A 24,806-nucleotide genomic window follows, 5' to 3' on the forward strand; every position below is an offset into this window, starting at 1 on the left:
TGCCTATTTGGATTCTTTAGTTGAGATAGCCAGGCCAACTAGAGGCAACTTGGAGTCAGAAGATTCAGCTAGCTTCTAGTTCTGATTAATAATTTCTGGGACTTGGGGCAAATAAGTCATAGTTCATTTAGTCATACTTTCTTTTTTTTACTTAAGAATTTTTATTTTTTTAGAAAAATTAACATGGTTACATGATTCATACTCTTACTTTCCCCTTCACCCCCTATTCTTCCCCCCCCCACCCATAGCCAATGCGCATTTCCACTGGTTTTAACATGTGTCATTGATCAAGACATATTTCCAAATTGTTGATAGTTGCATTGGTGTGGTAGTTTCTAGTCTACATCCCCAATCATGTCCGCCTCAACCCATGTGTTCAAGCAGTTGCTTTTCTTCTGTGTTTCCACTCCTGCAGTTTTTCCTCTGAATGTGGGTAGCGTTCTTACCATAAGTTCCTCAGAACTGTCCTGGGTCATTGCATTGCTGCTAGTACAGAAGTCCATTACGTTCTATTTTACCACAGTATATTGGTCTCTGTGTACAATGTTCTTCTGGCTCTGCTCCTTTCACTCTGCATCAATTCCTGGAGGTCTTTCCAGTTCACATGGAATTCCTCCAGTTTATTATTCCTTTGAGCATAATAGTATTCCATCACCAGCATATACCACAATTTGTTAAGCCATTCCCCAATTGAAGGGCATACCCTCATTTTCCAGTTTTTGGCTACCACAAAAAGCACAGCTATAAATATTTTTGTACAAGTCTGTTTATCTATGAGCTCTTTGGGGTACAACCCCAACAATGGTATGGCTGGATCAAAGGGCAGGCATTCTTTTATAGCCCTTTGAGCATAGTTCCAAATTGCCATCCAGAATGGTTGATCAGTTCACAACTCCACCAGCAATGCATTAATGTCCCAATTTTACTAGTCATACTTTCTTAACTATAAAATTGAGCTAGTCAGTATATTAATCTATCCTGCAAGGTTATGGTGAAGATTAAATAAGATGATGTATATGAAAACTATTTAGTACTATATAAATTAGTATTTGTATAACAGATGTCACTATCTATGTACTGTTCTCTAAGACCAAAGATTTCTCCTTGCACTTCATTCAACATAAGCAAAACCAACTCACTTCCCTAATCCCTCTTTAATTAGTCAAAAAACAAAATCCCATTATCATTTGCACACTATGTAGGAGTTTAAGTAAATCTTGGTTGTTGACACCAGCATTCCCCTAATCAGGCTCAGTATTAGATTTGTTATTATTATTACTATTTTAAATAAAAAAATCTTTTTTTTCTGCCTTAGAATTGATATTATTGTTTTAAGGCAGAAAAGCAGTAAGGAGTAAGCAGTTGTGGTTAAATGACTGGCCCAGGATCACATAGCTAGAAGTGTCAGGCCAGATTCGAATCTAAGATTTTACTTTTCCAGTCTGGCTCTCTATCTACAGAGTCTCATCTAGTCACTGCTAGACTTTATTTGATCCAACTCTTTTCCCTCATTTAGTTAGCTCCCAGTTCCTGTGCATTCTTTTGTCCTTTTCTACTCACTTTGATCCTGCACTTTCACAATAGTTTTTCTCTCTAATTTTTTCTTTCTTCAAATATATGGGCTTTCTCTAAAGTACAGTTCTCTTAAACACTGCTCAAAAACTTTTAAAAAGAAGTTTTTAGTGATATTTTCTATTTCTTACGCATGATACTATCCATATCTCCATCCCTTCAACAGGGAGCAGTCCTAGATGAAAAATATTTTTTGGAGAGAAAAAAAATATAGCACAACTGATCCATGCATTAAAAAAGTCTTGAGGGGCAGCTGGGTAGCTCAGTGGAGTGAGAGTCAGGCCTAGAGACAGGAGGTCCTAGGTTCAAACCCGGCCTCAGCCACTTCCCAGCTGTGTGACCCTGGGCAAGTCACTTGACCGCCATTGCCCACCCTTACCAATCTTCCACCTATAAAATACACCGAAGTACGAGGGTCTAAAAAAAAAAAAAAAAGTCTTGAAAATAGAGCTTTTGAACTCCTTCCATGAAGAGATAGGTTGTGAGAGTGTCTTCTCATATCTCTACATTTCAAGTCCTGTTTTTATCTTTATTATTTTGTTAAATTTACTTTTGATTTTTGGAGGGTGTCATTCTTTCCATTTACTTGATTGTAATACATGACTGTATATTGTTTTCCTGGCTCTGCTTCACTCTGCACACACACTGTGCATCTGTTCACATAGAGTTTTCTTTATATATTCAATACTTATAATTTCTTACTATAAAGTAAAATATAATATTAGTAATATTTTATTGGATTTGTGTACCACAGTTTGTTTAGCCATTCTCCAGTTGATGAGCATCTACTTTGTTTCCAATTCCTAGTTATCACAAAAAGTGATGCTATGAGTATTTTGGAGGATATGTAGACATTCATATTGATGACTTTCTTGGGCTATAAGCCCAGTAATAATCTTCAGTTCAAAGGATATAGATGTCTTAGACTCACAAACTCATAAAGAAAAATTGCCTGAAGAATAATTCACGCAGTGCCTATGCTGAAAAGACCCTAAAAATCAAGACCCTCTGTTATCTTAGCTTTATTTTCCAGTATTCCTTGTACTCGTCACACATTCAAACCAAACAATAGTACATTTTCCACTGTCAATGAACCTGCAATGCTTTTCCTTCCTTTGTCGATTTATGTTTATATTTGAACTTCTTCCCAGATGTAATACCAAGTAAGTAAACTTTCTTTTCCTCTCTTCTATTTCACCCTCAAAATAATTTTTCCTTTTCCTTAACTCTTATTTTGAAAGCATTTAGTCATATTCTACTTTGTATATGGATTTAGTCTAACTGCTTTTTTAATCTGTTTTCTTCAGTCTCCTGTCCATTTTAAGTAGCCTATCCAGGCCTTTGTTACTAGTATTCAAATGTGATGGCTTCAGTGTGTGATGAGGGAAAAGCATGCTAAAATTTTTTGTTTTCGCTTTTTTGTTGTCCTCATCCTGAGATGTTCTTTGGATGACCTTGCTATATCTCAATAAACTTTCTTTTAAACTGTTGTTTTGCTTCCATTGTTTCTCAGTGTTTTATGAGGCAATATTGTTTGTAATCTTCTCTCCTTCTCTAAGATTTTACAAACAAGTTATTTAAAAATAGTGTCATCCTGGGCTGGAATATCTTGGCTTGCAAGGGCATAAAAAAGTTTACTGTGTCCTTCATTATAGGAAATTGTTAAAAATTTACTCTCATTGTTGATTCTTTCCTTTTTCCACCTTTTGGCTTTTATCAGCTCATTTAAGTAGGTCAAATTGGAATAGTTTTAAATATATACCATATCTCATTTTTATTCTAGTTTAATAATTCGATCTTTGTGCTAACAAGTCAGTGGCTTGACCATACACAGAAGCCTATTTTTAGGAAATTGCTACTATATCAGTGATGAGTTTTTTTAAATGTCCAATTTTTTGTTCATATATATCATGTCTTTTTGAAGAAATTGTTATATAAGCATACAGTTTCTATGTGTTCCTTAAGCTTTTCTCTTTTTCTTCTGAGGTATATTTTTAATCTCTCCTCCCATTTCTCAGTTTTATGTTCATGTCAATGAGTATCAAAATATATTATGATTTAATCTGGAGGGTTGGTCTCTTGTACATATTTTATTTCCCTTATAGTACTTTATGTGTAGTAAACTTTTAAATGCTTGTTCCCCTTGTATACCTAAGTTTTTGCTATGTTAGCAACATATACAAATTTTTTAAATGGTTGCCTTCTCAAGATGAGAATAGATGTTTATTCATTTAGCTAGTTTACCCTGTCCTTTAAGAAACAGGAACAAACAAAACTCTAATAATTTTTATTTTTTCCATCTCTCATCCCAAAAAGGAGTTGCTGTCATTTCTTTTGTTATTTTCTCAATTTTTTAATCAATCAAGTTTTAAAAGCTCTTGTCCTTGAAAGGATATAATAAAAAAGCATTGATATTACTGTGTATCACCAAATATAATATATAATATTTATGATGCCATAGGTTTCCCAACATGGGACTTAGGCCACATAGGGCAGATAAATATGGATGCATTGCAGGTTTTATTGTTGTAGTATTAGCAACTAGTCACCAATCAATGTTAAGTACCTTCTATGGGCTACACATTGGTAGGTCTTAGCTAGGAATGCAAAGAATGGTAAAAGATAGTCCCTTTTCACAAGGAGCTCAGTGTCTAATGTGAAGGACAACATACAGACAACTATATATAATAAAATTATGAATTAGATTAGATGGAAATAATCAACAGAGAGAAGTCATTAGAATTAACAGGGATTGTGAAAGACAAAGGTGTCCAATATATAGCTTCTCACTGAGGCCTATACCAGAATAAAATATAATTGGGAAATACTTAATGAAGTAAAATAAAACATAGATAATATTACATTTTAAAACTGTCAGTATACTGCTTGAAAGGGTCCTTATGTATAGTTTAGTGGTCTCTGTTTCTTTTTGAGTTTGAAACCACAACTATAGAAGAGGAGATTTTAGCTAGGACTTGAAGCCAGGAGGTGTAGATGAGGAGGGAGAGCATTCTAGGCATAGACAGCCAGAGCAAATGACCTAAGTTGAGAGAGACAAAGACAAAAATGAAACAATCCCCCCAGTATCTTTAAGGTCAGAAGCACTATGATACTGTGCTTATTTTGGGAGGCAAGGGGCAGAAATTCAGATCCAAGCCTTTGTCAGATACTGTTTTGTGACCTTGAACTCTCTGGGTCTCAATATTCTAGGTTGCCTCTAAGGATCCTGTGATCTTAAGAACATACAATATAAGAACAAAGTCATTTATACTATGTGGGGGTGGATTTGGAAAGAGACCTCTCAAAGGCACCTCTCAGTGCCCCAGATATTGCTCTCTAACTAAGTTACTGATGTATTGCTGTACTGAATATAAGAGTAAGATGTGTGGGAATTTCTGTTTTACTTGGAAATTCCATTTCAAATAATGCCAGTGCATGGAAGGGAGTTCCTTTACAATAGTGAAGCCACAGATATGAATCTAATAAAATAAGAAAGACATTCTGGTTTTTCTATGTGCATAATGGAATATTTAATAATTTGCATTTACTTGTTATATTGATTATGGAAGCTAGAGATAGCCCATGGCATTACAGCATGTTTCAACTCGAAATAGCAACTTTAAAGGTAACCTGGATAACTGTGTACCTAGCAATTGCAACTCTATCAAGTTTCTTTTTTTTGCTAAGAGCATTAAGGAAACAATAGTACATATTGTATGAAGTAAAAAATCTGCATTTTGAATTGTTGAACTTCTTTGGAATTACTATTTAGAAAGCTTTTGTGTGTAGGATATAAGGTCTGTGTGTGGCAATGGTAGAAAATGTCTGTAAATAAAATTGGATTTACAGGGAATTGTTTACTGCGCAGAGACCAACGAACACTTTGAAAAGATGCTCTTTTGGTTCATTAAAATATAAAATACAAAGATAGTGAAATATAAGAATTATTGCTGAAGAGTTTTATATACATGTAGGAAAAAAAGTTCATTCTGAAAGAAAATTTGAATATGAAGAAAGTAACTGGAGATAATACTGTACATTTTGAGATAAAACCAGTGAAGATTTAGATAAGCTTATTTATTCACTCAAAGAAAAGAACAATAATAGAATTTTATTTTTTTAACCCTTACTTTCTGCCTTAGACTTGATATGTTCTAAAACAAGAGCAGTAAGGGCTAGGCATTTGCCATTAAGTGACTTGCTCAGGGACATAGCTAGGAAGTATCTGAGGTTAGGTTTGAACCCAGCATCTCCTTTCTCCACGTCTGACTCTATCCACTGAGCCACTTCACTGCCCCACACACAATAATGCACTTTTGAGGAAACAGACCTATGAAGGGAACCTAGTCTTTCCAATATGACCTGAAACAAAGTATCAAAGTACTCACTAGAGACTCCCAAACCCCCATGATACTGGAAAATATGCATGCCCAAAATTAAAGAATCACAACATTGAATTTACTGTCATAGTAACATGCTGAATTAATACCAGAAAGGTCATATAATCTAGTTAGTAGCACTTTGACTTCTGTATAGATTATTCTGGTGGTACTTGAAAGATTCTCTTCAATTTAAAAGTGAGCTTTGTGAACCCAGGATTGGCTTTTTCCCAATGATAGGTCCTTTTCTCATGGTATACATTATATTTAAAAAATATATATCAAGAACACTATTAACCAATTCAATTTACCAGCATATTCACAAATAAATGATACTTGGTTGTTTATAAATAAGATACGGGGCAGCTGGGTAGCTCAGTGGATTGAGAGCCAGGCCTAGAGACAGGAGGTCATAGGTTCAAATCCGGCCTCAGACACTTCCCAGCTGTGTGACCCTGGGCAAGTCACTTGACCCCCATTCCCTACCCTTACCAATCTTCCACCTATAAGTCAATACACAGAAGTTAAGGGCTTAAAATTAAAAATTAAAAAAATAATAAATAAAAAAATACACTTCTAAGTGACAAAAATTTAGTTAAAGACATTCAAAAGAATGGACTATGGATTCTGAAGATAATTCCAAAAGAAGTTTAAAAAAAATGCTTCAAGATAAAGTATTGGTAAATATATTGTGTTTCTTCCCATCGGGATTGGTTTTGAAGGGTCAGTGCATGTGGTCATAAAACTTTAAACCTGGAAATTTGCAATGATGCCAGTGAAACTATGATCTTAGATACATGGATGTTCTCTCCAGTAATGCTATTACAACTTTTCTATACTTTATTCTCCTGAGGATTAAAGTTTTTTTAGCCATATCTATTTTTTTCTACTTAGTTTAGATGCTGAGCAACTGTGCTATGAATCTTTTGTTTTATGCATAAAATTTGACAAGTTGGAAAAGAAAAAATTTTGGCTTTTCAGAGTTCTTGGTTTCAGTTGAAAGAAACACTGTTCAGTAATAGCTTATGAGGTTCTTACCCTTAATATGAGAGAATTTTTCAAGAATAGTTGGCAAATAATTTTTTAGGACCTGATTTGCCTAGGTTGTATTTTACTTTTTATTTTTTATTAAAAAAACATTTTAAAAAAACCCCTTACCTTCCTTCTTGGAGTCAATACTGTGTGTTGGCTCCAAGGCAGAAGAATGGTAAGGGCTAGGCAATGAGGCAATGAGGGTTAAGTGACTTGCCCTGGGTCACACTATTAGGAAGTGTCTGAGGCCAGACTTGAACCTAGGACCTCCTCTCTCTAGGCCTGGCTCTCAATCCACTGAGCTACCCAGCTGCCACTCTCCCCTGCCCCCATCCCGTATTTTACTTTTTAAAACATTGCTTACGTTTAAAAGTATATTAGCTTCTCTTTTCTTGGAAAACTTGGTTTGTTGTTTTAAAACCTCAACAAAATTGGGTAATAGAATTTTTCTTTTGTCTTTAGTCACTTGCTTCCTGGTAAATTAGGATTGAGAATATTACTTTTTAAAATTAACTAGCTAGAATTAACTATCTCTTAACTTGCTTTAGGAATACATACTTTATACAAAGCATTGTCTAGTCATGCATGTTTGTTACAAAATAGAAATTTTTTGCAGTAATTTTATCTAATTACATTTATTAGTCCAGTTACAACCCAGGGATCACAACAAACACAACCGCCACAGAAGCATTATGGCATTACCTCTCCCATCAGTTTAGCGGCCCCCAAAGAGACAGACTGCATACTCGCACAGAAACTAATTGAAACCCTAAAGCCCTTTGGGGTTTTTGAAGAGGAAGAGGAACTGCAGCGCAGGTAAGTAAATTTACTTTTTGTAATTGCTTACTAGTATAAATTAATTCCTATATAGGAAGTGTCTTCATTTCTAAATTATGCTAATTCCTTCCTTTCCTCCAAATCTAGGTCATGTTTAAATTCATGTTTTATATTAGCCATGCTTTGTGTTCTTCCTTTCTCCCCCTTTTCTGTCTCCATTTATTCTCTTTCCCAAAAAACAAACTTTTGTTTTCTTAGCAGGCTCTTTTCTGCCTCTGCATCTCCTATGTTCTCTTTTTTTCAGCAATGAATTTGTGTATGGTTAAGAATTTTTGTGGAGAAATAGGGAATTTTGTGTTTGACTTTTATGATGTTACAACCATTTAGAGTAATTCACAATTGATTTTGTAAATATACTTATACTTCATATAGATAGTTCACAGACACAACCTCAAGCTCAGAGAACAGAAGACCAGGAAAACTAATTATTTAAACTCTGAAATGATTTTATTGGAATTTAGTTTTATTCATCTTATCAGTGGTGATATTGAATGGTGAACAATGTAAATGATAATATAGAGAAAAATGTTAATGTTTTCTCAACAGGATTTTAATTTTGGGAAAATTAAATAACCTGGTAAAAGAATGGATACGGGAAATCAGTGAAAGCAAGGTATGGAAATTTTTGAGACTTATAGATGGAATAATAACAATAAGCTTGAATAAACTTGTTCTATTATTCAGTTTGATTAGATTTGTGAAGCATCCCTAGCTGAATTGGAGGCCAAAATTGTGTAATAGTTAATAAATACATAGTCCTTTCTAGATTGTTGATATAAAAATTAATAACTGAGTTGTTATAATTGAGTCTTAAATTCTGCTTAAAGTGTTAGATATATTTTTGACTAATGTACTTCAGAACTCAAGTTCATTTCTTATATGAGATGTCCCTTACTTTGAATGATAGATATGCTTCTGGAAAATTAAATAAAAATCAAATATATCTAAGTAATATGGGGAATTGCTCTTTGAACCAGACCTTCAATTCAGTCTTCCTCTTATTCATATTACAAGTGGTATACTTCATAATTCTTACTTGACATATTTTATATTTTTGCATTTTCATACATTTGATTATCTTGTATTTAAATTTTGGGATGATAATAATTAGTATTAAGCTATCTCTGAGTTACAGTTACTCAAACTTATGTATACAACTAGCCATTGACCCATACTTTTATTCAAGAAGAAGAAAATTATTTCTTTGATAACCTTATTCTCTTATTGAAAGTATGACAGACATAACCCAAGCTGGAGTAGTACATCAACCTTGCACATTCTTTTCTTGTTACAAAGCATTTTACCCAGAGAATCAAAGTTTAAGATAGTGGTTAACTTCTTGAGGTAGCTTTTCTATACTGTAACTTATTACCAAAAAAAAAAGACCTAGAATAGGTTCTCCTAGGCCAGAAAAAAGTCCACTTCAGAAGAACTGGAAATTCTGATTTTTTTCCTCAGCAATTTATGGATAATTGAAACAGACATCTCTTATTTTTGTTTCTATTCCATTTATGAGAAGATAGGCCAAATGCATATGTTTAATGTTTATGTTTTGAAATAAATTTTTAGATAGTTCTAATGCCTTAAGTTTAATTTTTTTATTTTCACACTTTCCAGTGAAGCAAGAAGTGCTCTAATAATACTGATATTGCCTGTGAACTATCATTTATTAAACACCTATTATGAACCAGGTATTGTGTAAAGTGATGGGACACAAAAAAAGTAAAAAGATGATCCTTCTGTAAAGAAGCTAAGTCTAATGGTGGAATCATCATGAAAACAACTATTTATATACAAAATATATACAGTGTAATTGGAGATAATGAATTAAGGGAAGGCACCTGCATTATGGGACAATTGAGAAAGACTTTTTTTTTTAAACCTTATCTTTTGTCTTAGAGTCAATACTGTGTATTGATTCTAAGGCAGAAGAGTGATAAGGGCTAGGCAATGGGGGTGGGGTGGGGTGTTAAGTGACTTGCCCAGGGTCACACAGCTAGGATGTGTCAGAGGCCAGATTTGAACCAAGGACCTCCCTTCTCTAGGCCTGACTCTCAATCCACTGAGCCACTTAGCTTTCTCCCTCCCCCTCCCCAAAAGACTTCTTATGGGAGTTGGTTCTTGAAGGGAGCCAGGGAAGCTAGGAAGAAAAGGTAATGGAGAACAAATTGGAATTTTGAATAAACTTAGAAAGCAAAAGAGAGAAACAGGATGTCAGCTCTTGGTTTAAAAATAATTTTCATTGGAAAAAGAAATATTGTACTGAAGAATATCAGTATACACTATCATACCCTAGATATGGGGAATGAAGGGAGGAAGGCAGGAAGAACACCAGCCACTGGTGTGAGGAGGCTGGTATATGGTTTAAAGTAGAGCCAGGAACAAAGAAGTGAGAGCAGGAGAGAAGTATGCAGAGGCTTCAGACAAAAATGTTGTACCTGAGTGTGAACCTATAGAAGACAAAGATAAGTGGGGACCTGATACATATGTAGGTAGGTAGAACAGAGAAAAGATCCCCTCTTTTAGCTCTGGAAGTAGAAGTGTTAGTGATCCATCATTCATTGTGTCCATTCTTTCTCTTAGAGTTTATTTCTCTTTGATGGAGGAGATGAGAGCCTGTTGAGGAATTGAGGGGATAAGAACAACAAGTAGTTAATTGTGGAAATTGAGTGAATCATGCTGACTTCATCTCATGACTTAATTCTGGAGTTAGCTCATCCAATTTTCTATCCAATTGTGGGACTAATCCAAATTCTGCCCTGTGAGAAAAGTTTATATAATTCTGTAAATTTGGTGAATACCTTATTGCATTGTTTGAATCTAGCCCCTCTGTGGCTTGGAAACTGGACCACCTATATCTGCTGTTTCAAATATAGGGATAACCTACGTTATGTTGACCTGAAATGGCAGATCCAGAGATTAATGTAGTTCCCTCCCTCTCCCAGCTTGGACCATCTATAATATTTCTTCCAATTAGGCATCAGATCATCTAATGTTGTATTATTTCCTTTTAATTAATTGTTTTTTAATGTATAAAAGACTTGTATACAGAGTTCAGCGTTAAGTGCAGGATGGGGCTTGATTCTGATTTATTGGTCATTCAACATGTATTTCTTAATAAATCTGTCCTTAGAAAATCAAACCTTTGCTTCCTTAGTCTTTTCATTTTTCCCTTGGTTATATGCTATGGGGTGCAGATGTGCCCCAGAAAAAAGCACAATACTCTATAGTGTTTTTCTTTCAGAATTTTTAATGTAAATTTTTGTAATATGAATTTATGCAATGGAAGGATTATCTATACACATGCATACATAAACATACATTGAAAGGGAGAGTCAAGATGGAGAACATTATAGAATCTATGTATTAATTGTAGATATGTTACATAACAGTTATTATTAAAGGTTTTTGTAGTGCCTTGATGAATTTAATTACTTTTTAGTCACTTTTGAGTGTAAACCTATTTATTACATTGTTCCTATAGAAGAAAGTGGTCCACGTTAGTGATTTTTATGATATAGTTTCCAGGAATGCATTGTAATTAAAAGTGGAGAATGCTAACATTTAAAATTGAATGCAGTATTGCAGTCATTAAAAAGAACACACATTTTAAAAACAAATTTTTGATTAGATGGGCTTTGTGTCACAGGGCCCTGATAAATTGGGAATACATATTGAAAAATTAGTTTTTTTTAAGGTTTTTGAAAGTTAGTATGTGAAAGGCATAAACTTTTGGAGCCCCAAAGATCTTTCAGATTCAAGTCTGTGTTAACTGTTTTTGGTGTTTGGAAAGCAAAAATCATCAGAAAATAATTTTCAGTGATACATTTGAAAGGTAACCTTTTGTCTTTTGTTTTAATAGAATCTTCCACAGTCTGTAATTGAAAATGTTGGAGGAAAAATTTTTACATTTGGATCCTACAGATTAGGAGTTCATACAAAAGGTAAAGATTGTTTTGTTTACTTGGAGACAGTTTTATGTTGTGTGTTTTGGAACTGCTTTTTTTTTTTTTAAAGACTCACTTTATCCCTATGTACTATAGTAGGGATTTGAGTGAGGCAGAGGTAAAATTTTATGGTTTTTAAATTGGTAGAAGTGAGTATTCCTTCAAGATCATTCCTTTTATTTTTTTGTTGTCCACCAACAGTATTTATGGTGCTCAGCTAGGAAGAAGTAAGGGAAAAGGACATAATGATTGACCTTTACAGTTGCCATTAGACATTAATTTGTATTGATTTGAAACCTCTTATATGTGTGGTGCACAGAGTATTAATAAGGATTATATAAGGTAGATGTTTCTGTTCCATAAGGATCTGACAGCCTAAAGAGGTAAGACAGACATTTGAGAGAATTGAGAGGAAGCCATTGAACAATTGGAGATAAAGAAGGAAGAGACTATTGTAGGATTAGCGTTATGGGGAAAGATCTTGTGAAGCAAGCAGTCTCTTCTGATCCAGGATTATAAAAAAGCTCAAGTAAGGATTGAATGGTGTGTGGTAGGTAAGTCAACAGTGAGGACTATAGGTCTAGACTGGACATCTGGTCCAACCATCACTTTTTTTTAAATGAGGAAAGTAAAGTCTAGGGATGTTAAATGAATCATCTGAGATCACCTGAGCAGTTAGCATTGGAGGATCAGAGTTGAACCTTTAATATGAATTCAGGGCTGGTTCTCTGGCCCCTGTATGCTCTAAGGAAGGTAATTTGACTTGAGTAAAGAGTTGGGGTTGAGGGTCAGTAGCAGAGGATGTGGAGTATCTTATTTAACAACATTGAATGAGACAGTAAATTCTAGCTAATAGTCCTTATTTTTTGTTTTTATTGATGATTTTTTTCATCTAGATGGGTATCGTTCATCATTTGTCTCTGAGTTTCTTTGTAGGCAACCTATGTCTTCTCTGAGAAGATGAAATGATTGGAAAGCTAATGATTATCTAAATTATGATGCAGTTCTTTTCATTGTGGTACAGTAGGTAGATTCCTAGCATAGGAGTCAGAAGGACTGGGTTCAAGTCCTTCTGTCTTTGGTTGTTTAATCTACTAAGAACTTTAAAGTTGTAGAATATTATTTATCTTTATTGACTGAGAAAAATTTTCCGAGAATTCCTTATGTCAGTGAAACCATAGGTCTGGACCAATTCTCCCTTTCCACTTTGTTTATCTCATTTAAGTTATTATTTTTAGTAAACTTCTGAAGCCTGCCATTTCCAAATTTGTACGATTAGGCATATATATTGAGTTTTGCATGTATAATGATTGAGCAGAATGAGGTACTGCAAAATCCTGAAACTCCTAATTACTCAAAGGCTATGTTAGAACTTTATATTTCTTTGAAAAAGGATTGTCCATGTCAGATGGATTGTCATTAACTCTGTTAGAACAGAAAGATTCTTAACCTTTTTTGTGCCATGGATCCTTTGGGCAATTTTGTTGAAGTCTGTGGATCCTATCTCAGAGTAATGTTTTTAAATACATTTAATAAAATACATAGAATTACAAAGGAAACAATTTTATTGAAGCATTCATCAAAACATTAAGAAAAACAAGCTAATACATTTCCTCTTTAAGAACTCTTGTTTTACAAATTGCTTACCATCTCCAGGAGCAGGAATAGAAGGGAATGTGGGAGACAATTTGGATCTTTGAATTTTGGAAAAAGTTATGTTGAAAATTGTTGCATGTAATTGGGAAAATGAAATATATATTAAAAAGAAACAACTCTTAATCTGGAATATACATTCCTTGGGGTGCTATTGCATTTGATGGATGTTTTCTTTCAGGTGCTGATATTGATGCATTGTGTGTTGCACCAAGACATGTTGACCGAAGTGACTTTTTCACCTCATTCTATGAAAAATTGAAGCTACAGGAAGAAGTAAAAGATTTAAGGGTAAAGTTTAATGCATCTATATTTGGTGAATTTTATCATATTTTAAGAAGAGAAATTTCAGTCATAAATTAATAATATGTGGGGTTATTTGAGTATCTATGTTATCCAGGTATCTATGTTAAAATGTTTTAAGCTATGCTACCTAGTGGTATCCAGTTGTTTTAGAGTTAAATGGTAGAATAGTGGGCCTGTTCCCTCCTCTTCCCCTAAAGTAATTAATTTGCTTAATATGAGCATATTACTGAAAATTAATTACAATTTTATTATAGATACAGTTTTCCAGATACTGAAATTTTTGAATTTTGTTTTAGGCTGTTGAAGAGGCATTTGTACCAGTTATCAAGCTATGTTTTGATGGTATAGAGGTAAAGTAAAATTTTCATTTGACTTTGTCTCTGTTTATGTTTATGACACAACTGTAATAATTGACATGAGTGGGATCTAAGTATGCTATAAGGAGAATAGCATTAATGAAGGAGTGATGATGCACATTAATATGGCTTTTAAACTCTTTATGTTTGCCTCTCATGTTTGTAATAGTTATTTGAAATGATGGTAGGTAAAAGCGCTTGTTTTATGCTATTCTAATACTTTTATTATTTAACACATCTGTGATCTCATCAATATGAGGTACTCCTTTCAATAATTCAGATTACAACCCATCAGTACCTGCCTACAACTTTCTATTCTGGTCCACATAAATGTTCTGACCCCTTCCTTATGTTCTCTTAATGTCATCATCATCATCATCATCATCATCATCTCAACAATAACAATAATATTTAACATTTATTTATATAGAACCTAGTATGTGCCATGCCTGGAAAGCACTTCATGATATTTCATTTGACCCTTACAACAACCCTGGTAGATAGATGTTGTTATCTTCATTTTTCAAATGCAGAATTGAGGCAAGTTGACCAGTGCCATCCAACTAATAAGTATCTGAGGCCATATTTGATTTCAAATTTTTCTGACTCATGCTCACTCCACTGTCACAAAGATACAAACGAAATATGGATTATCTGTCTGTATTTTGTTATATTCAGAACCAATCCATCTTTTTCAGTTATTTTTTTGACAATGCCATTTATTCATAATCCCTTTGTGTCACATTACAGAATTCTCCATTGCCCTTTGATTGATAAATCAATAAGAATTTTATGTATCTACCATGTTCTAGGCATTAATGATATAAAGACAATAGGGAAGTAGTCATTTCTCTCAAGGACTTCATATTGTCTGTGTGTGTGTGTGTGTGTGTGTGTGTGTGTGTGTGTGTGTGTGTCTGTCTGTCTGTCTGTCTGTCTGTCTGTATGTATGTATGTATGTATGTAGAAGATATACATATATCTTATGATTCTTCACATAAGTTCTGCAGAAACTATAGTCTACTATGACAAGTATTAATATTAGAAAATGCAATCAATATTACTTAAAACTCTACCATATAACACTGAAGCACCACCTAGGCAGTGTGTATGTATGTGTGTATGCACATGTGTGTATGCACGTGTGTGTATGTATATATATATATATACACACACACACACACACATATACACTGTCTCATTCAATGTTGTTAAATAAGATACTCCACATCATCTGCTACTGACCCTCAACCCCAACTCTTTACTGAAGTCAAATCACCTTCCTTAGAGCATACAGTGGCCAGGAGAACCCTCATCATAACAAGCCAATCTTTGTATTCTTCCATAGTTGATTTCTCTTACCATCTTTGCCTTGCACCTACTCCATATATTCTCCTTGCCCTTAAAGCTTCATACGCTGCATTTTCTTTACCTCTCAGCTGAAACTTTCACTTCCTAGTTTGCTGAGAAAATGGAAGACATTTGCTGTGAGTTCCATCTTCTTTATATCTTGAATCTTTGACATCATCCCCAGTCTTTATCCAAGGCTTTCTACATAAAACCATTAATTCTGTCTTTTGTCTTCTCCATTGAATTACTCCCACAAAAGTTGCCTTCCTCCCCCATCTTCAATTTTTCTTCCTCTATTAGTTCCTTTATTACGTATTGTATAATTGCAATTATTGGTTCCTTTCTTGTAAACCATTTCCCCCAAACACAGACTTAACCCTACCATCCCCTCAAGTTTTCATCCTATATTTTTCTCCCCTTTTACAATGAAACTAAAACAAGCTGGGTTCATTTGTGCTTCTACTCCTCCCACTTCTCAACCCTTTGCAGAATGACTCCTGCTCTCCTCACTCACCTGAAACTGTCTCTAGAGTTATAAATGATTTTTAAAAAAATTTTAAAGTGACTTTAACATAATCATTTCTGTGTATAAGAAATAAAGTCACTTGTGAAACTATGACTTAAAATTTTTTTCATACAAAATATTTGGATTAATAGGATTGGCCTTCTGTCTCCTTCCTCTAAAAATTTTTTTTCATTATGCTGTTCTTCCTACTTTTTTGTTTCACTATCATTGTACCTTCTTGTCATCCTTTTTAATCAATAAGCTCAATAAAACAAAACATTGTTTATATCAAAATGTATATGCCTCATTATTTACTCCTTGATCACATTTCTGCTAAGATATGGGAAACAAAACTTCATCAGTCCTCTTAATGCCATAATTAACTTGATCGATCAGTGTTATTAAATCTTTTAGTGTTTTTTTTTTCTTTATGCTACTATGGTTATATAAGTTCTAATTGTGCTTTACTTCATTCCATGTCATTTCCTACAAGTCTTCTTAGAATTCTTTGAATCAATCCCTTTAACTATTTTTTATAGTTGAATAATACTCTTTCACGTTTCTATATCATAATTTGTTTAGTATTTTTTTCAGTTTAGTTTTTCTACACCCAAAATTGCTGTTACATGATTAAAATTTTTTTTTTGATGTTTTCCCTTTGTCTTTGAACTTTTTGATGTGTATTCCTCGTGATATAAATTGCTAACTTTTATTGTTATTACCTCTTAATTGCCAAATGTAAAGCCTTTTCCTCAATATTTTTTTCTTTTTAACCTGCATTTGACAATATTTAATTTTCTTTATTCATGCCCTTCCCACTCTGGATTTTTGTAACTTTCTTTTCTTTGATTCTCTTATCCATATGACCATTCTTTTTTAGTTTCTTTGCTGCTTCATCCTCACTGCCTAGTTATTGGTATATCCTAAGGCTCTGTCTTGATTTCTTTTTTCTCTACACTCTTGCTCCATGCATCAGCTCCCTTGGGTTGAATTACCAGCTCTATGCAGATTAACTTAAATCTATATCTCCAGCCCTATTCTCTTTCTTGAACTCCAGTTATAATGTGAATTTTTATTGTGCCTGTGGAACTAGATTTCATGCAAGCATTGCAACCTCAAAATATCCAAAATAGAGGTCATTCTCTTTTTCCTTTATAGCTGTTCCCACTACGAACTTTGGTACCATCATCCTCCCATTTTTTCTGGGTTCATAACCTTAGTGTCATCTTGAGTCTTCATTCATTGGAACATTAGGAAATCTTTATAAAGCTTTATAAATAAAATGTATAATTATATGTATACACAAATTATATAGTTTATAAATAAAATTATAAAGTTTCAAAGGACACAATGTCACTGAATTTTAGAGTTGGTTTTTAAGAGCTATCTCACCTATTCATATAGTTGCCAGATCTTAAATGTTTCTATGTTGACGATATCTTTTACATCTGTTGCTTCTCCATTCACATAGCCACCATTCAAGTTCAGGCCTTCATCACTTCTTGCCTGAACTATTTATTTATTTATTTATCCTAAGTTTTCTCTCTGCCTCAAGTCACTTCCCACTGCAGTCTTTCCCTCACCCAGTGGGCAAAGTGATTTTCTTGAAGTTCAGGTTTGCTACCCACCTCTGCCTCCATTAACTTTAGTTTTTTTTCTGTTGCCCCTAGGATCAAATAATGATGTTTAGTATTGGCAATTTCTTACAACCTGTCCCCAACCTATCCTTCCAACCATATTACATTTCAACTTTCCTTCAAACTTTATTGTAGTCTAGCCAAGCTGATCTTACTATTCTTCCTTTGTGGGACTCCATTTTTCACCCAATTTCCAACCAACAACAGCAGGTAACAAAGTACAGCTGGGAATTGAGTTGTCTTGAGTTGTAGGAAAGAGTTTTACAGCACATCTAGCTTACTACTGAACAACCATTGGAAACCTCTAATTTAGGGAGAATTAAGAATGAATTCATTATAAGATGAATGAAGAGAAATGAAGAGAAAGGAAACAAGATGCAGGGGGAAGAGAGTGAATTCCAAGCATGGAGGGAGACACATATTAATTATGTGATCTTGACTAAGCCACTTAATCTCTCACTTCCACTGTTAGTTATGTAAGGTGATAAATTGTAGAGAATATAACAAGCTGCATTGATAGTAGGAGAGTTTTCTAATTTGGAGTTTTCTATACTTGTGATATCAAATCTGTTTCCTCACTCCCCCACCCCTTAAAACAAAATCAAACACCATAATTCATTAGTTGATTCCCTGTATTCCCTAGGCTATTTCTAAAGTTTTCTCAACTATACCTATATTTGAGTACATGAAAATAGCAAGTTCACGCTATTTGAAGTTGATGTCTTAATGAAAAAATGTCTGAATTTCTGTCTGTCATCCTTAGAAAATATTTTTGTTGGTTTGGAAATCTGTATTGGATAGGATTTTGGAAGTGGCAAATTACTAGGAACAATCACTAGCCTTGCTGTTTAAATGAACTATTGCTATAACTGTTCACTTAATACAGAAATAAGATATATTGGGAGGGATGCAATAGAGACAAAACACATAAAATGTGTTTCTCAGCCCTTCATAAATACTGGGTTGTCCTACAATTACTGTTTCTTCAAAAAGAGTAGTTTTTCTCCTCCAGTCTGTGATTTGATTGGTTTAATTCCAGGTGTGAAAACATTTTGTTGGTGCTTCTCAGCAATTTAGGTTTAATGAAGGGGCAAAGAAATCTTAAAATATGCCTATGATCACATAGCTACTCTGTTTCACAGGTTAAACACGAACATTTGTTTTTCTTACTCTTAATTCTAATCTAACCATTAGACCAACCTCTTACTTTGTACCATTGTGGATGTGTGTGTGTTTGTGTGTACATATTTATTTTCGATGTGATTTCTCTTTGTACTATGATGTCTATCTGGGAATGGTTCTAAAATTCTCTGGTATTCTGTTCTTTGAAACTTTGTAATTTAGTTGAAAGATTTTCTATTGTTTCAGAAAAATTAAAAGAAAAGTAAGCATAAGACCAATTTTGAAAGGACAGCTTAACTAAATTCCTTTTTTTGGGATGGATGTTTTTTAGACGGAAACTGTCCCCCTTACATAATCTGTACCCAAGTTCATAATATTGCTACCTCATAATATCAGATGAATGTCTAATTGCTGCTATTCTTCAAGAATTGTATTAATCCATAACCTTTCCTGATAAGTATTCTTTTAAAGTAATTTATTATTGGCCTCTGTTCATTTGCATTGGTAAGAAATATTTAAGGAAATTTTTTTGTAGATTTGCCAATATTTCAGTCTTTAAAGTTCTATCGTCTTCAAATGGCTATTGTTCCCCGTAACCATTTCAGTGTTCTAATTTTATCTATTTGAAATTGTCTGACTTTTTAAGTACTTGTATAACATATAATTTATGGTAAATAGGATAGTGTGCTGAAAGCAAAGATAGGAATGCTTTAAATGTTTTTCTCTCCTAAAGAAAATTCTTTCCCTTTCTAATGGGAAACTAATTTATTAGTTATTTTTAAGAGACCTTTTCCTTTGTCTTAGAATTGCTTCTAAGGTTCCAAAGCAGAAGAATAGTAAGGGCTAGGCAACCGGGGTTAAGAGACTTGTCCAGGGTCACACAAATAAGAAGTATCAAGAGGTCAAATTTGAACCTAGGACCTCCCATCCCATATCCACCCCTAGTTCTATCCATTGTGCCCACCTAGCTTCCTTGTCCTCCCCCTCTTAACTCTCTCATTCTGTTATTTTTAATAAACTAGTAAACAATCTTGCAAAACGCTTTTTTTTGGTAATGTACTCACCATTGAAATTAAGCTAGCCTAAGTTTAGTTAGACTCATAATTGAGTTGGTTTAAATATGGCCAGAAATGCAAACATTGCAGATATGATTTGAATTACCTGTTGTGTTTTTTACACTATCCAAATAAAAGGATCTAAATGTGAATAATTTAGCTTTCAAATGTGGCTGATTGAGGACATTATCAAGATATTATGTCATAAGATAGCACAAACTTATAGAAGAATCATTCTATATATGCAAAATTTTATAGCTTGAGACATGTGGAATAATTACTTTTTGTTTTGGTTTAGATTGATATTTTGTTTGCAAGATTAGCACTGCAGACTATTCCTGAAGATTTGGACCTTCGTGATGACAGTCTACTAAAAAATTTAGATATTAGATGCATAAGAAGTCTTAATGGTATGTAAAAAACACAGTATCAATTTTTTCCAAATAAGAAATAGTTTTTTGAACTTTTCTGATGCATTAATTAATGAGTCTTATTTTGAATTATTCTAAAGACAAATTATTTAGGCTAGATTAATATATGTAGGGCTCAAGGATGTATCTAGTATGATCTAATTTTTTAAAAAAATCACTTGCTTTTATGAAGATGAAGGATTATATAATCCCTTCAATTTAAATGATGAATGAAATCAAGCAATAACTTTAAAACATTTTGACCTAATTAGCCGATACATTCTCTATAGTTAATATTTCTTAATTGGAGTAGCAAGTGTCAATTATGAACTGAAATATTAAATTTAGTAGCTTAAGTTGTCTCCTCACCCCACCACCCCACTCCACCCCATTTTTTGGACAGCATCCTAGGAAAGGTAGAATAAATGGATATAAGATTTTGAAATGAACTTTTGGTAATCTGAAAATTTTTTTCCTCTCCCCTTTTGTTCATTAGGTTGCAGGGTAACCGATGAAATTTTACATCTAGTACCAAACATTGACAACTTCAGGTTAACTCTGAGAGCTATCAAACTTTGGGCCAAACGTGAGTTCAGAATTTGCTAGGTAGCTAATTAAATGATGTGTGTTTTGTTATCCAGTAACTTACTTTTTATTTTTCCCTTATCAACAGGCCACAACATCTATTCCAATATATTAGGTTTCCTCGGTGGTGTTTCCTGGGCTATGCTAGTAGCAAGAACTTGCCAGCTTTATCCAAATGCAATAGCATCAACTCTTGTACATAAATTTTTCTTGGTATTTTCTAAATGGTATGTGTTTAGATTATATTAAAATAAAATTGATTATAGACACTGAAGTTTAGTCTTATTTCTATGACACTTCTGCAGATGGTTCCAGATTTTAAAATTGTACATAATTAAACAGTTTAGTTTAATGGGGACCCAGAATTTGTGTTGTTTTTTTTAAGGAGCAAATCTAAGCCCCATTTTATTTGTGTTGTTTTTTAAAGAGCAAACCTAAGCCCCATTTCATTTCTCACTACTAATTCCCATCCCCCAAAAAGGATGAGACAGGCTAGCAATAGTGTTTATTATTTCAACACTAAGTAGTCTTCAAGTAAACTTATTTTAATTTTAACCTGAATGTCATCTGTAATCAAATAAAAATAGTTACTTAGGATATCCATTATGTTTTGGAAAGAACCTTCCTTCTGCTTTTCCCATTTTCCTTTAAATTTAAAGTTGTATACTTTGAGGAAGCCCAAGTAGTTATTGCCAATAAAATATTGATGGTTTATCATACACAAGAAGCATATAATAATGCATTCACAAATATATGCAGAAAGATCAATTTGTCATGTAAAAAAGTTATCTTCTAGATTTCCTCAGTTAATAAAATTTTTCAACCTTTTAAAAAATGTGCAAATATTGTAACTATTTTTCCCTTATAAGAAATCTTAACTAGTTCATTTAGTTGTCTTAATCTAGGCTGGGGGCTTATCCTCTTGCATCTGTGTGCATTTACTGTTTCCTGCTGATTTTGATTCATTTTAATTTTGATCCAAACTCAATTCAGTATTTTTCATGTCAAATACTTTTAGTTTCTATAACATTGATAAGACTTTGAAATGTCCTCTAAACTTAAAAGAGCTAATTTTAAAGTATCTGACTTTAAAGAAATGGTCTCGCTACATAGAAAAGGTACTTTATTTCATGCAGTTATTCCTACATTATCTTAATCATTGTAGTGGAAAATCTTTTGTTTATTGCATATAGTTTTTATAATTGATGATGCTACCTTAGCTATTATTTCTCTCATTTGCCTAAGTTATTGAGATAGAATAAAGAATAGGTTCTCTTTCTGAAAGGGTGGGCTTCCCTTGTTTCATGGTTAAGTTTGATCTGAAGAACATTTCAGGATATTTTACAATAGAGCTGATTGTTATTACTATATAATTAATGGCTTTACCAGCCATTTAAAAGAATCATTGGAAATGTCAGGGCTTCATTTGGGACATTTTTCAAATGATTTATGTGATTCTATTATAGTTTAGAAAGAAGGCACCTTCCATAGACTTGACTTGAAGGAAAAATAATAACGAGTCTTTCATCTGTTTATTTGTCAAGAGGGCAAAATGAAGAAGGATCACATTTCACAAAATACTTTGTTATTTAAAAAAAAAAGTATAGATGGTAATATCCAATAGTCTTATCAAGTGCTACAATCTTTTTAAACAGGGAATGGCCAAATCCAGTGCTATTGAAACAACCAGAAGAATGCAATCTTAATTTGCCTGTATGGGACCCAAGGGTTAGTGTATTATTTTTTCCCCTATAAATTCACACTGTACAGTAAAAAGTAAAATCAACTGCTTAAAGAAACTCCAAGGAGACATCATGTTTTAGGTATTTATGGATGTAGCTGACTATTGGCAATTGTTTCAGCAGTTATATTTTCATTATAACTTTAGCTTTAATGGTTCTACAATTTATAGGACTTTGTACTATGTGAACTTACAACATACTTAAGACTATATTTTATCTAGCTGAACATACTGACTTCAGTGAAGGATTTGCAATCTATAAAATATGCTTAATCATATGACTATTACTATGTACATAAAAGTTGTACAGGTATCTCTGCATAAGAAAACAAAATAAAAGGCTACTAAAAATATTCCCTGTATTTATTTTATGTAAACATTTTGTTAAAATTGACCTGTAATGCAAAAGCTGTTGGAAAATTAGTACATGTACTTTGAAGAAGTATCATTTTAGCCATCCATGGTGTAATAGGTTTGAATTTTTCAGAAATTTCATTCATGTATTTGGACTAAGGAATAGCTTTAATTGTAATTCACTTGGAGATGTTACCATCACTACTGAGGAAAGAATCATTTTGACATTTTTTCATTTGAAAGAAATTTAGGATCTCAGAATGAGACTTAATTGATTTTTAAAAATCACTCATAACTGAGTTTGTGTACATTTTATCTTGAGCCAGTATTGATTTTACTGGCCCCATCATTACATTATAAAACAATGTTTTCTGTGTCTCTTGATCAAATGTTAAATATATGTAAGTCTTCCAAACTTCCTGGGTAAATCAATTGAATTGTAATTCAGGCTCTTACATTTGAGAAAACAGGAATGTAGTTCCTCAGCATTAAATCTAGACCTGGATCCTTAAAAAGTAGTGTGTATATTTTTTAAAGGCAAAACCAACATAAACAGTATAATAAATCTCTTAGTTAAAAATCATAGTATGGTTTAACAAAGGATATCTAGGAGAGTTAGTAGATTTGGGTTCTATTCCTGAGTTCTGTCATTTACTATTTCTTTAACCAGTGGCAAGGCCTTTGAACCTTAATTTCCTCATCTGTAAAATTGAATGTTGGATTAATTTCTGTTTCTTCTAGTTCTTCCATTCTTTGATTCTAGGGTACATTTAAGAATATGGCTATAATTTTGATTTTTTTTTTAATGTTAAAACTTTCCTTTGGAGATATTTAAGTATAACATTTTAGGAAGTACAGTTTTGCCTATAATAATTCCTTGAACTCTCCTCCTGGTTTGTTTCTTTCGGGAGGGTTTCTATTTTATTTTTGAATACTATATTAATATCCTAATTAGAGTACACAAAGTTTTTCTTTTCATTTTAGGTACATTGTTCCTAGTAATGGTGTAAATGTAGACTGCTAAAAGTGCCTAGGAGCAGATGTTTTAATATAGCACTTTAATGAAAGTGAATGTGTAATTGAACCCAAAAAGTAATTAAAAAAAACCTTAAGTTAGGGTACTGTATTAAATTAAATACTTCTAACATCCTGTATTGTGTAACTGAAAAATTTAGTGTAACATGCTCACTTACATTGAACTTTTGACTTATAGGTTAGATTTATTCTTTGGTACTCTTAAATGATTTCACAAACAGGGCTTACTGACCTGCGTTTTCTTGATTTCATCTTCAACAATGAATACAGTTAAAATTGATCATTATTCAGTTTAACAAAAAGGATAAAAGTCCAAATTTCTGTTGCATGTGTACTTGAAGAAACTGATTGGCTGTTGTTATATATAGGTAAACCCCAGTGATAGGTACCATCTTATGCCTATAATTACACCAGCATACCCACAACAGAATTCTACGTACAATGTGTCCGTTTCTACACGGATGGTCATGGTTGAGGAGTTTAAACAAGGTAAGTGCTTTTATTCTTACTTTTTTTTCATATATAAAAGTTTAAAATTTGTTATAGTATAAGTAGCATAATACTCTTTGATCTTAACTAAAATGGTAATTTCCAAACTAGATCTTTGCAGCTATTGAGGGATTATATTATATTCTAGAGAATTCATTTCTCAAATGAGTCATACTTTATACTTTATCCTTTCAGACAAGTTTTAAATTTTAAATATTGTATGGGTCTTGGAGTATCTTCAGTTAGATTTTTTTTATAGGCCATATCTAATGCCTTAATAATATACTGTTGCCATGTAGAATTACAGTTTCTAGTCTCTTCCACAGGCAGAGACTAAGCAAACAGGAGGATAAAGCCCTTAAGGAAGGAAGGAAGGAAGTTGGGCAAGAATGGGAATGTTACCTTCCATTTTGCATCAAGAACTCCAAAACTACCATGAAA

The 24,806-nt window shown here is 33.2% G+C and overlaps 1 protein-coding gene across 4 annotated transcripts in view; it reads left to right on the forward strand.

Annotated features, from left to right (window-relative positions):
- Positions 1 to 24,806, forward strand: part of PAPOLA (poly(A) polymerase alpha) — a 78,827-nt gene that overhangs the window by 15,217 nt on the left and 38,804 nt on the right. For all 4 annotated transcript variants that reach the window (XM_044664584.1, XM_044664586.1, XM_044664585.1 and 1 more), the window contains exons 2-11: positions 7,626 to 7,799; positions 8,367 to 8,433; positions 11,683 to 11,764; positions 13,602 to 13,711; positions 14,023 to 14,076; positions 20,050 to 20,161; positions 20,658 to 20,747; positions 20,835 to 20,973; positions 22,402 to 22,474; positions 24,245 to 24,365. In XM_044664584.1, coding sequence (XP_044520519.1) covers positions 7,626 to 7,799; positions 8,367 to 8,433; positions 11,683 to 11,764; positions 13,602 to 13,711; positions 14,023 to 14,076; positions 20,050 to 20,161; positions 20,658 to 20,747; positions 20,835 to 20,973; positions 22,402 to 22,474; positions 24,245 to 24,365 — 1,022 coding nt within the window. The remainder of the gene's footprint in view (positions 1 to 7,625; positions 7,800 to 8,366; positions 8,434 to 11,682; positions 11,765 to 13,601; positions 13,712 to 14,022; positions 14,077 to 20,049; positions 20,162 to 20,657; positions 20,748 to 20,834; positions 20,974 to 22,401; positions 22,475 to 24,244; positions 24,366 to 24,806) is intronic.

Source organism: Gracilinanus agilis, chromosome 2 (genome assembly GCF_016433145.1).
Source record: "Gracilinanus agilis isolate LMUSP501 chromosome 2, AgileGrace, whole genome shotgun sequence".
Lineage (NCBI taxonomy): Eukaryota > Metazoa > Chordata > Mammalia > Didelphimorphia > Didelphidae > Gracilinanus > Gracilinanus agilis.